Genomic DNA, 12,651 nt, shown 5'->3' with positions numbered 1-12,651 from the left:
CTACTACATGCTAAGTACCAAGTTATACTTCTTAAATTTGTTTTCTGTTTCAAAATATGCAGCAACTCTCTTACATACCTTTTTACTTTCAGGAATCTGGGAACACTGAACTCAAGGGAAAAAATGTAGGAGGAAAACGGCTGTAGGAAATTGTGAGATTTTCTGTGCTTATTCTATAGTAGTTGATAGCCGCTCAGTCTATCACCTCATCAGAATCAAGTTCAACTGGCAATCTCACATCTTTTAAGTCAGACAATTCATTAAGAGTTTTGCTAAGAATTTCGTTTTGAGGGTGTAAAAGTAAAACCTAAATATACAAATTTAGAAATGCAACCAATACGTGGTGGAACAAAGGGAAAGGAGCTTTCCATCCATAGGCTTAGGCTCAGGTGATGCCCATATATCTCAAACACAGGCCAGAAACTCCTACTTTTCTTGTATATAAGGTTAGTGTGCATGGAATTCAATTTTAGCTCTAAGGAATGGTTAAATGCATCTGTATGCATTTAACTCTAGGGAATGGTTGGCATACGTAGCTCTATCCTCCCTTCTTTCTCTTTGGGCTCCAGACAGCCTACCGGAAGCTGACATTCTTCTCTGATAATTCCTGGGGAAGCCTGGTTCTTTCTTGTTGTTTCCATGACTTGGGAGTAAATCTATTTTTTTTCTGGAATTTAATACTAGAAAACCAGCTTTCCCACGGAAACATTATCTAAGATAAGCTTTGTCTATAATAATGGTGGTGTTTTGCTCTCTCAACTGCCTTATTCTTTAATCTTATTTCTCAGTGAGGTCAGAACATGAGTAGGGAGGAGGGATTGCGGTTTATTGGGCATCTCAAACTCCAAAAGTCCAAACAAAATAGAGTGCTAAAGATTGGTTTAATAAATGTCTTCAGTATTTAGTTATTATAAGACATAAGCATTATTTCTCCAAGTCCACAAAGGCATGAAATAGGCTTAAAGTAGAGTGAGAGATTTTGTTTAGACATTAACTTCCTTTTAAAAGAACGAGGCAGTTCAAAATGGTTATAGAATCTTTATCTGATAGATATTTAGAACTAGGACTGGCAACTGAAGGTTAAAGAATAGGTTTATTCTACTTTGAGGCAGAATTCAGATTAAAAGACCTCTTGAAATTTATTTCAGATATGTGAATTTATTAATAACTATGTTTTTTTCAGCAGTTGAACAATAGTAAAAATAAGCAAGCTTAAACTCTTCTGATAAGACACCTCCACTCCTCCTGAACGTACTTTTTCCTTGACACCAAAATCAGATGATGAGTTTAATGGTTCTTTACATTGAAACCAGGTATTGGTTTTCATCATTCGGGTAATATTTTTTGCCTTAGGATCATATTCAAATTGCTTTGGTCCACGGAAGAAATAGAAGAATCCTAAAGACAGAGACTCATGATTAGCTATCTTGCACAATGCAATGGTTCCACGCTTTTTTATTTTATGACAACAGAATAAAGTAATTGAACATTATGGAGAGCAAAGAAATCAGTGAAATTAAGTATATTTTACTTTACTGCTGTCACATGGGCAATCCTAGTATTTTATTTTTTTGAGTGACCAAGATATTTTATTTTAAAAGCTTTCCAAAGCATCTTCACAAGTTAGCCAGTATATGAGTAATCTGATTAACCAGTTGAACGAATTGCTATCAAGTCATTTCTGACTCAGAACGATCCTATGTGTGCAGAGTAGAACTGCTCCATAGGTTTTTTTTTTTTTTCTCAATAATTCGTTTTATATTTTGTTGTTATTGAGAATATACACAGCAGAACGTACACTAATTCAACAGTTTCTACATGTACAATTCAGCAACATTGATTACATTCTTCAAGTTGTGCAACCATTTTCACTCTCCTTTTCTGAATTGTTCTTCCCCTATTAACATAAACTCACAGCCCCTTGAGTTTCCTTTCAAATTTTTCAAGTTGCTATTGTCACTTTGGTCCCATATTGATAGTTCTTAAAACAGCACAGTGCTCAAGGCTGACATTCTCCTATTATTTTTATTTCCCTGAGGAGAAAGCCAAGGGGTGAAGCATGAATTGCAAGGGACTTACTATCTTTCTAGAAAGACTGTGCTAGAGGGTCTCAAACTAAGTTTCAATAAAGTGCCTCACTGAGGGGGAGGAGAAGGCCCTGTGGGTTTGGTCTTGAGCCCTATATGTCCGTTTTATTGGAGCCTCTCTGTGTTTATTTGTTTTAGGTTTTGAGATTCTGTGTTAGATTTCATTGGAATAAAAGATGTGTCACTCAAAAACATTTTTAGACTCCTAATTACCCATCATCTAGGTCAGTGTCTTTGAAGATAAAGTAGCTGGACTGTGTGCATTAGAATTGCTTGTGATTCTTTTAAAACTGCAGATTCTTGGGTCTCACCCACAGTCCTACTGCTTCAGAAACTCTGAGAGTGAGGCTGAAGAATTTGTTTCCACACACAAATTGTTCAGTCCATGTGCTCAGCCACTTTTCACCCTTAGAACTTTTCACGAGGTGTCTTTTTTGGATTATCTTGGATCAATGATAAGTAAAAGTATTTTGGGTACGTTTTATATAGATTTGAAATCATATAGCTTAGAGAATATAATTCAGGATTTAATGAGTCAGTTTGTGATAATGCTCACTGGGTCAATGTTTATTATTACTTGTCCTTAAGAGTAGGAAAATTACATTAAAATAGAAACTTTTAAGTTTTTGCACTGTCCTTTATCATAGTCAATAAAGTCTCCCCATGTCCCAATAGTTTAGGCATTGGTGCTTACCTTTATGCTGGAAAGCAGCATCAACTCGGAGACCAATTCTTGGAAAGTGTTTTATCACCCTTTGTGGGTACCCTTTGTCCATGGTTTGGGTCATCTCATCATACCTGGGTAAATGGATTTGAAAGATTTCCAGCAGGTCTTTGTTTTGGGGAGCTTAATCCTTCTAGCGCCTAGCTTGAAGTCAAGCAGAGATGTGGGGAACAAGTAGACCTTGTAGGGGAAAACTAATTGGATCAATAATAAATACATGGCAAAGATTATGTTTGACTGGATCTGGATCCTTTACAGTGTTTTAAAACAAGAAATGATCAGACATAATAGTCACATCATTTGTTAGATTGGTGCTATTCTGAGGAATTGTTAAAGTGAGGGCTCAGCTTGGAGTTTTCATAGATTTTGACTGTGTATGTGACTGGCAATTTGGTTGGCATCACCATCTTTTCATTTTATCTTATCTTTATTTTTTAAGTTGGAGAAAGATACTGGGACTCATTGAGACATCTTTTGGTTTGGTAAATGTCCTCCATCAGAGATTTCCCTTAATATAATTCACATTAAGAAAATTATAGATTAGCTTTATTTTCACCTGTGTCAGTATGATGCTACGTGGGTGTTTTTCTCCAGAATAAAGTCAAAGGGTTAGTTCTCTGTAAATTTACCTCCAGCACCAAATACCCACAAAGAAGTAGGTTTTTCTTGTGTTTTGGTCATAGACAGCTGCATCAATTTTCTGCACATGTCTTGGAAAGCCAAGGGCATAGATGGATTTAGGATAATCTGGCAAAACAGTATATCCTCTGATCATCCAAAAATTATCATCTAGGAAGAGACAAAGTGATTATCTTAAGAAGTTTGAAAATAACTAGATGACTAGTTCCTTTCAGCTGCAATGCTTGGAGATTTAATAATTTTATGTCCTCATTTATTCCTACCACTTTCTTTGGCATTTATATCATTAATATGCTACAAATAATACAGACCTGTAGTTAATAGTGTGCCTACCCTTGCCAATTGGTTCACCTGCGTTGATTGCTTTTAAACTGCCAACTTTGTCAAAATAGTCAAGCATGTTTGGGCATGTTCTCCTAAAATTCAGTCCCTAAGTGCTCTCAACAGCAAGTAACCTGATGAAATCTATGTAAAAAGTAGGGTAGCTCGACTAAATACTGGATACTCAGTTAATTTTGAATTTCAAATAAACAATGAATAATCTTGGGGATAAGTATATCCAAAATACTGCATGTGACATACTTACAACAAAAAATGATTTGTTATTTATCTGAAATTCAAAACATCCTGTGTTTTTATTTGGCAAATCTGGCAACCCTAGTAAAAATGGAATATAAAAATAGAAATGGATTACATTTACTTGGCTGAAAAAAGACTATAGTTTTTATGACACAGGTTTCTTTTAGCCCTGTGCAATCAAGATGGTGTTTATCTTCACAGTCACGGAGAATTCCTGGTTGATTTTTCTCTATGACAGGAATCTAAGATCAGAGCAGAAACCCTGTCCGTTTGGCTCCTGCATGAAGATTATATATTTGAACCAAAATACCCCCTGGCCAGTTTAGGCATCCGGAGGAAGAAAAGGAATCATAATGGGCAAAGCTACCTTTAAAAACCAGAATCTTATCCTTGGGGTTCTCATATGCAGCTTGAATATTCGCTGGCAGAGATGGCCAGAACGAAGCAATTAATTCAAATTCAACGTTGGCGATATCATAATAGATCCTCCATAGATATCTGCAATAAATAAAAAAGACTTTACATGTACGGCATATATGTCTATCTGTGTCAATGAAAACATTGCAATCTTTGGCTTGCCTTTTATCTAATCAGTTGGTGTTTTCCTCAAATAATTTACGGATAATAATAACACAATTCCCTCCAGCAAATTTGGGTGATTTTGAGTTTAGTTCTGCCCTTTAGACTGCCGACGTCAGGAGATGCCCTTGTTCCCACTCTCTTGGGTTCTTAGGGTGGCCAACTATCCGTGGTAATACTGTAAATAGTTCTGTGTGCCCAATGACCTCGTGTGTGCCAAAGCGGCAACACCCAATGTCTTAGGTGTTCTAAGTTCTAAGCAGAACTTTTTGATGCAGGTATTTGTTGTAACAAGAAATGATAGCTTTGGAGTGCCAAAATACTCCCTCAGCCGTTTCCTTCTGGCTGTAAAATTCTATGAATCTATGAATGATACTTGACTAGTCCTACGTTCCATTTCTCTCCTCATGCAGTCAACTCTCCTCTGATATTCCTGCTAGGTGGTCTCTCAGCCTCTGCCGTTATGAGCGTGGCAGCAATCATGTGTAATTACAGTGCTTTTATAGTTGGATGAGTGGAAGGAGGCCAATTTCAAATATCCTTTCCTTTTCTCCTATGTATTTGTCAGATAGTGTATGCCCTGATACTTTGTTTTGAAAATATGGTGCTGGTATACATAACTAAGTCACTATGCTGAAATATAGGTCCAATAAATTACACATAGTGAAAAAAGAGAGTTCTTACTACAGCTAATGCTTTATTGATGAAACATTAAGGAATGATTAGCAGTGTGCTGATAAATGTTTTGAAAAAGACTTGAGTTAAAAAAAAAAAAGACTTGAGTTTATCATTTGCCAGTTTTCAGGACGTAAGCATGCCTACCGTGGCCAGTTTCAAGCTATTAATGTGATGTCGACTGTTTTGCACAATTTCTGAAAATTTAACAATTGACTCTTGAGACAGTATGAGCTTGTTCCAGAATAACACCTGGATTGGTGTATTATTTTGGCAACGAAGTCACGGAAAGTAGACTCTACTTCAACTTCTTATCCAATGACAATTTTTAAAATTGCTTAAAAGCATTTAAAAAATAATTTATCAAACAGTGTAAGAGATATATGCTTATAGTAAAGCATACAAACAGTATGGAAAGGTGTAAAATGAAAAGTAAAAGATACACATTCTCATCAGCCCTGTTGACTCCCCTTTTTGTCCAAACCCCTTGAAAAGAAAAATATTCATAAGAAGTGGAGTTGTTTAAGGGGATGGGTTTACCTCCCTTTAAAGAACATGACTTCTCTTCGGAAAGTGGTGATAGCATCAAAAGTCAAATCAGGATCACAAGCATGGGGCACAATGGTTTCCGTTGGCTTCCCAGATGCCTTAGGTAAACCTCCTTTGAAAAAAAAAAAGAAATACCATAGTAAATGAAGAAGACATGAGGAAATACCCTACTGAAGGATCTTACCCAAGTGAATATTTTCTTCATGATACTATTTCGAGAAGTGATTTTCTCATCTTCCTTCCTGGAAAGCTTTCTACTTAGTTTGCATATATTCAGATTTATAATTTTGCTCACCATAGACGGACTGAATTCCATCAATGTCATCCTGCGAAAGGGGGTACTTGCTAGGATCCAGGGAGACATAATTTGGGAACATCAATGCTGTTTGATCATTGGAGTGAGAGAGCCCCAGAGAATGACCAAATTCATGAGCAGCCACAAGAAACAAGCTGAATCCTTAACAAAAAATAGGGGAAACAAAAGCACATGAATCAATCAAAGGAGAATGATTGCATCTGAGATTAGGAAGTAACTAAAGGAAAAAGAGAACAGACTTGCTATACAGCAGGTAATGCATGTAAAATATGCCCCATCAATTATCTGGTAAATACTCCAAGACTAATAATTGATATTAACCACATCATGATGAAATATAACCCAGAGTAAGCAAGTGGTTGGAACCAGGTATCTTAAAATGGATAGTATTAAAAAAAAAAAAAAGAAGAAGAAGTCACCAGTTTTTGGTTGTTGCTAGACTATACTATATAGGTTCATGTTGCTCTCTGCTTACATTCTTCAGAGACTCTCCACGAACTATAGGATAAAGTCAAAATATAACATCACCTTCCAAGATTTAGTCCCTGGCTTTTTCCAGCCTCATATTTTGTTTTCATAGTCCATGAACCAGCTGTATGAAATCACTTGCAATTTTTTTCTGTGCCATGATCTTTCTACTCTCTTTGTCTTTACAACTCCATTCCTTCTGCCTGGAATATTGTCTCTTCCACCCCTTCTCGGTCTAGCCATCCTACTTATTCACCGGGACGCCTCTCAAGAGTCACTTCATTTTTGAGGCTTCCCTTATCCCCCTACCTCCTATCCAGGCTGAGCTAAACGCACTTCTCTGAGCTCCTGTAGACTGTTTACTTCTGTCATAGCACATGTGAGACTGCACTGTCCAGATCGTTCATCAACCTGTGCACCCTTGAGTACAGGTATCATGTCTTAATCATCTTTTATTTCTGGCAACTGCTAAAAGGATTGGCAATAGTGGGTGCTGGATGTAAACGTATTGATTTGGATGAAAGGATGGTTATATGCACCTCCTTCACATGACCAGAGTACTCTGTGCTTAACCATTCTAGAAGTCTTACCATGCATCTTGGAATTGCCTTTTTAATTGCCTATCTTGCCCACTAGTCTGTAAGGTTCTAAATATAAAGACTGTACTTGGACTTGAAACTAAGTCCATAGACTTAAGGAAAAGGCTGAGCCATTCACAGTGTTTACCATGATGGAGCTATGTGTAGTGAATGTTTGCACAAAACACTTTAGTTATACAGAATGGCAAAGCATTTTTTTATGGTCTTTGATGCCTGTCTGCTCTGACCTTTGCTCCTGCCCCGTGACTGGCTGGCTATATCACTATGTGTACTTTTGGTTAAGAGATTGGACAAGTGAATCTATGAAAAAATAATTCAAATGCAGGTCTTTTAAATTGAGTCCAAATCTTTATCCTGACTTTCAAGACTCTACGATATGAATCCTATTTACTTTTTTGGCCTTCTCTTCTACTACAATTTTAATACTTGAGTTGGTCTGGGTTATTCTTTCCAGAACATCCTTACACACCCTCTTTACCATACTCTGCCTTTCTAGTTCCTGCTAAACCTTCTGGTCTCATCTGTGGCATCACTTCCCCCCCGGCCTCTAGGTCTGTGTCAGTATTTCTTCTATGTGCTCCCATCTCATTGCCATGGTTCCCTTTATCCCATCACTGATAATACTGGTTTTAATTGCTGTCTGATTATCTGTGTGTCTCCTAGACTGTAAACCCCTGGAGCGCAGGGTCTGTGTCTTGTACACTATTATATCCTCCATTTTTATCGAAGATCTTGGATTATAGTGAATGTTCAATAAATGACTGTCAAATTACTTCATTTACTAAATATTTGTGGAGCATCTATCATGTGTCAGCAATGTTACAGGCCCTCAGATAATGTAGGAAAAATATGGCAAATCTCTGCTTTCTTGGAGATGTGTCTGAATAGATGTGTTTGTGCATTATACATTCATACCTTTTTGAATACTTTTTCCTCTTCTTGGAATGTCTTCTATCCTAATCATCATCCTAATCATCATCTCATCATCTCTATCAATACTAACTATCACCAATATAATCATCAATGTCAAGCATTTTCTGAGTCCACTCTGGGCAAATGCTTTGCAAGGTGCTTTCCCTTTATTAGAGGTAATTTATATCGTTTTCCCACAAGAAGTATATTACTATCTTTATTTTACAGATAAGGAAATGGAAACTAAGAAAACTGATTATTTTGCCCAGAGTCCCTCAGCTATTCAATTGAGGAGGTAAATAAATATATTTTGTCAAATTTCCTATTAAAAATTCCACTTTGATCAGAGATTACATTTGTTTAATGCTTTATGTTTTTATTTGAGAACATGAAGACATTTTCCCTTTAATGCCCTGAGTGAGCTAAGAGTTATATGATTGGATGTGACCAGGGACCCACAATTTCTATCCTGAGGGAAAAAGAAGAAAATACTTCTTGGAACTGTTGCTTGGTTGCCCACCCAAAACTTGGTCAAAGGCCATATTTATCCCCTGCCTTGGTCACTGAACTCTTCAGAATTTTTAGTAACACACTACCCACCTTTCTTGGCAGGGGCTTAAAGCAGTGTGGATAATAGCTGTGTTTGTTGTTAGATGCCGTCGAATTGGTTTTTGACTGAAAGACCCCATGTGACAGAGTAGAACCACCCCATAGTGTTTTCTAGGCTGTAATCTTGACAGGGGCAGATTACCAGGTCTTTTTCTCATGGAGTTGCTGGGTGGACTTGAATTGCCAGCCTTTCAATTAGCAGTTGAACACTTAACCATTGCTCCACCAAAAAAATAAAAGTATAATGAAATCTTTGACTGAGCTCTAACTCTGTATATGAAAGTAAAGCCTGGCCAAACAAAGGGAGCCAACCTGATTTTGGTAACTTCCAGGGTATCTCTTATAACTTCCTGATGCGGCGTATCCCCACTGCCCTTAGGTCAAGTCCAGAGAAATACTGGGACATGTCTCAGCAGAAGATACACAACAGATATGGTCCATTTGAATCCTCAGTTATTTGGATGACAATATTATCCTATATCCGTTATCCTATTGTTTGCTTGTCATGCTAACTCATGTGGCAATGGCAGCAACCAATCCCAGATTTCCCCTGGTGCCTGAAGCCCAACCAATGGCTGATTTTTTCTTCTTGCCTGCTTGCTAGCACTTGGAAGAACAATGACCTCATATGCCATGGACCGAAACTATAAAATTGAAAAAACAAAAACAAAACAAAACAAAAACTTTCTGGAATTGCTTAGCAGCACTGAACTGTGGTCTTGTGTGCTGCGCATCAGCAGAGCCACAGCCTCTGCTTTCTGGGAATTCTAGAGGCTAGAAGCCACACCCAAGATGCCTGTCATACATAATAGGAGAAAAAGAGTGTTTGGGGAGAATCCAAGAGTCTACTGAGCGTGCTGCTTTGTTCAATGCACACACTGTTACTGTAGTAAAGTTTTGCTTTTTTTTTCATAAAGTAATAAAACATCTTTTTTAAAAAAAAAAAATGCCAGGAAAGTCTACTAAGAGAAATAAAATCAACCCACTTGGTCTGAAGGAGTAGGTCAAATATGAAGATTAGGATTTAATTCCTTGGCAGATGGGCAAGAGGTAGAAAAGGAAGTTCATGCTTTTAAGTAGACCCTCTATGAGCTGAACCTATATGCCATCCTTCAATCACTAACTCAAAATTACTACCTCCCTTCTTTCTACTTTCACTCCTCAAGCCACAGATATCTTCTAAAATTGGTACAACATGTAACACATTCTGCCTTGTATGGTGTATATACAAAATACAAGATCATGAACCTCTTAAGGACCAGCAATTTTCTAGTACATCTTGCATAGTCCCAGCAATACAGTGGACCCTCAGGTTTTGTGGATGAATGAATGAGTACATGAGTTAGTGAAGAATACTCTGATCATAAGAGATTAACAACTGTATAAAGATATTGTGTGACTAAGGCTCTGAACTACATAAGCACGATTATCTGAGTATGTGTCAAACACTTTCATAATGGATTATGGATTGGATTGTGTTCCCCAAAAAGAAATGTGGAAGTCCTACCCACCGTACTAGTAAATATGTCCCTGTTTAGAAGTAGAGATTTTCTTTCATTATGTTAATAAGGGCATACTAGAATAAGGTGGGTCCTAAACCTAAATACTTCTGAATGGTGTCTTATAAAAAGAGCAGAATAGACATAGAGACACACACCAGGAGGAGGAGACCACGTGAAGATGGAGACGGATGAAACTACAGGACCAGGTTGCTGGCAGCTGCTAGAAGCTGAAAGAGACAAAGAAGGACCTCCTCCTAGAAGTGACACCTTGAATTCAGACTTCTAGCCTCCATAACTGTAAATTTCTGTTCTTTAAAGCCACTGCTTGTTACGACAGCATTAGGTAACTAAGATAGGAAAACTGTAGGGGAAGCTGGGAAGTTTAAAGGGAAAAAAACTGATGCAAAGCTATTCTTCTCATGGATTTCAGAATAATAAAATTTTGTTCATAAAGAAAATTGAGCTTACCTTCTCCATCCTTGGTCCAGTTTTCATCCTCATCAAAATGAGTGTCTCCACCCAGACCCAGACCAGGAGGAAAGGCATGGCCGAGGAGTCCCAAGGGGCCATCAAAATAACGAGGGCACAAACCATGGACTGAGACACAATTCATGGGAAAAAAAATCAGCCACTTCAAACTTCCTAAGATAAATGTAACTATACACTTTCTTCTGTGTTGAAAACTTTACCTCTGGTCCTAAAGGCAATCATGATGTCTGCGATCCCTTTGGAAATCTTGGTGAATATTAGTGGGGTCACCTTGCTCCACACTTCTAATGCTTTTTGGATAGCCTCATCCACATCAGCTCGTGCCATATCCGGAGTGTAGTTCACTATTCTTAAAATTAATAAAAAATACATGAATTGGTGTTCATACATGCGTGTATAACACATATTAAGAAAAGAAAATCATTTCAAGCTTATCAATCATATGCTGCAGTAACTTTTGGAATGATGCTATTATCTTACATTTGTATAGTACTTTAATATTTAAATAAAGTATTTTTACATATGCTAAATAATTCAATCCTCTCATCTGCCTGGTAATTAATAAATGAGCGTCAAGGAGGTTAAATGACTTCCCTAAGTTTGCCCCCTAAGTAGGAGAATACTAATCTTACATATGCATTTGCCGTGTATATAAATGTAGTATAAATGCATTTGATAAAGAATTGAGATTTATTTTCTTGAATGGTGTGGAAATTAGTCTTGTGCACATATCATATATTAAGATTCTCACTTCAGCGTTACAAAGTTATTCAGAAAGAGATTTTCCTCCTTTTTACATTCCCTGTCTTTCTAAACCTATTTTTATCTCGATTTCTAAGACTCAAGAAAATGAAGGAAAAACTCTCAGAAAGATTCTTTAGGGCCAGGAAGACTCTAGAGTGGTGGTCAAGGTCACTGCCTCTAGATCAGATCGTGGACACATTTCACCCTCTCTCTGTCAACAAGCTGGCCTCCTGTTCCCTGAGATGTCTAGGGCAAACTCCATACTTCACTCCATGGCCCATCTAAGATTTGACAGCTCTAACTCACACACGTCTCTAACATGAACTGGTTGTGCTCCGAGTCCTTCCCATTTTCTCTTGAGTACACTTCATCTGGGCTTTCAAGCATCTGAAGTTAGATGGCAATGTTCTGATCCTCAGTTTACATGGAGGAGGCAGAGGTTAGAGATTAGAGTTTATCAACGGAGCCAGAGCAATCTAAGAGCTGTGTAACCTTGAATATGGTAAATAAACTTTTGTTACAGTTTCTCTTTGTTTAACCCTTCCATGAGCCATAGTACGTATGGTATACTACCTACTTTTTCAGGCTCTCGGGTTCTTTAGTAGTATACTTTTACCACTGAAAGTATTTCCTGCCCTCCAGTGAGGACTTTCATAATGGTGAAAGGCGTAAGAAACATTAGTTGAAGCAAAATAGCTGGGGTATGAGGCTTGCAAGTAAGGTAGTACAACCAGGAATTGTGACTGAGTAAACATTTTGTCTCTTTTGGCTTTTGTACCCCTAGATAAACCATGCAAGGCATATTTATGGTTCCTTGTGTGATAGTTAGGGAGCCCTGGTGGGTTTTGCTTTGGTTTTTTTGTGTCATATTTGGAAAAGCAGAGGTTCCCCATGTAATCTAATGGAAGGCACCACGAAAAACATCAGCAACCAAGGTCCGGAGGTACACACAGATGGGGTTCGAGAACCTTAAAAGTTCTGTGGTAATCATGTAGTACCAGATAATATTTACCAACCCCAAATTTAAACACACCCCATGACTCAGCATGCTTCCTTTAATGAAAACACATGGTATCAAAAAAAAAAAAAAATTCAAAGCAGAAAATAATTGAGTTTTGAAAGGGTTAAGACAGCAATAGCAATAGTTGGTTGGGAGGATGGAATAAATAAATGGAATAAA

The 12,651-nt window shown here is 37.6% G+C and overlaps 1 protein-coding gene across 1 annotated transcript in view; it reads right to left on the bottom strand.

Moving 5' to 3' along the window:
* Positions 1-925: 925 nt before the first annotated feature.
* Positions 926-12,651, bottom strand: part of MMP27 (matrix metallopeptidase 27) — a 20,975-nt gene continuing 9,249 nt past the window's right edge. Inside the window, exons 4-11 of the mRNA XM_004385876.2 lie at positions 10,928-11,076; positions 10,707-10,835; positions 6,128-6,289; positions 5,824-5,944; positions 4,397-4,527; positions 3,441-3,600; positions 2,782-2,885; positions 926-1,398 (exon numbers count right to left, since the gene is read on the bottom strand). Coding sequence (XP_004385933.1) covers positions 1,169-1,398; positions 2,782-2,885; positions 3,441-3,600; positions 4,397-4,527; positions 5,824-5,944; positions 6,128-6,289; positions 10,707-10,835; positions 10,928-11,076 — 1,186 coding nt within the window. The 3' untranslated portion in view covers positions 926-1,168. The remainder of the gene's footprint in view (positions 1,399-2,781; positions 2,886-3,440; positions 3,601-4,396; positions 4,528-5,823; positions 5,945-6,127; positions 6,290-10,706; positions 10,836-10,927; positions 11,077-12,651) is intronic.

The sequence above is a fragment of the Trichechus manatus genome, unplaced genomic scaffold (genome assembly GCF_000243295.1).
Source record: "Trichechus manatus latirostris isolate Lorelei unplaced genomic scaffold, TriManLat1.0 scaffold00148, whole genome shotgun sequence".
Taxonomy (NCBI): domain Eukaryota; kingdom Metazoa; phylum Chordata; class Mammalia; order Sirenia; family Trichechidae; genus Trichechus; species Trichechus manatus.
The sequence above is the reverse complement of the archived record's forward strand: the minus strand, read 5'-3'. Positions and strand labels throughout refer to the sequence as shown.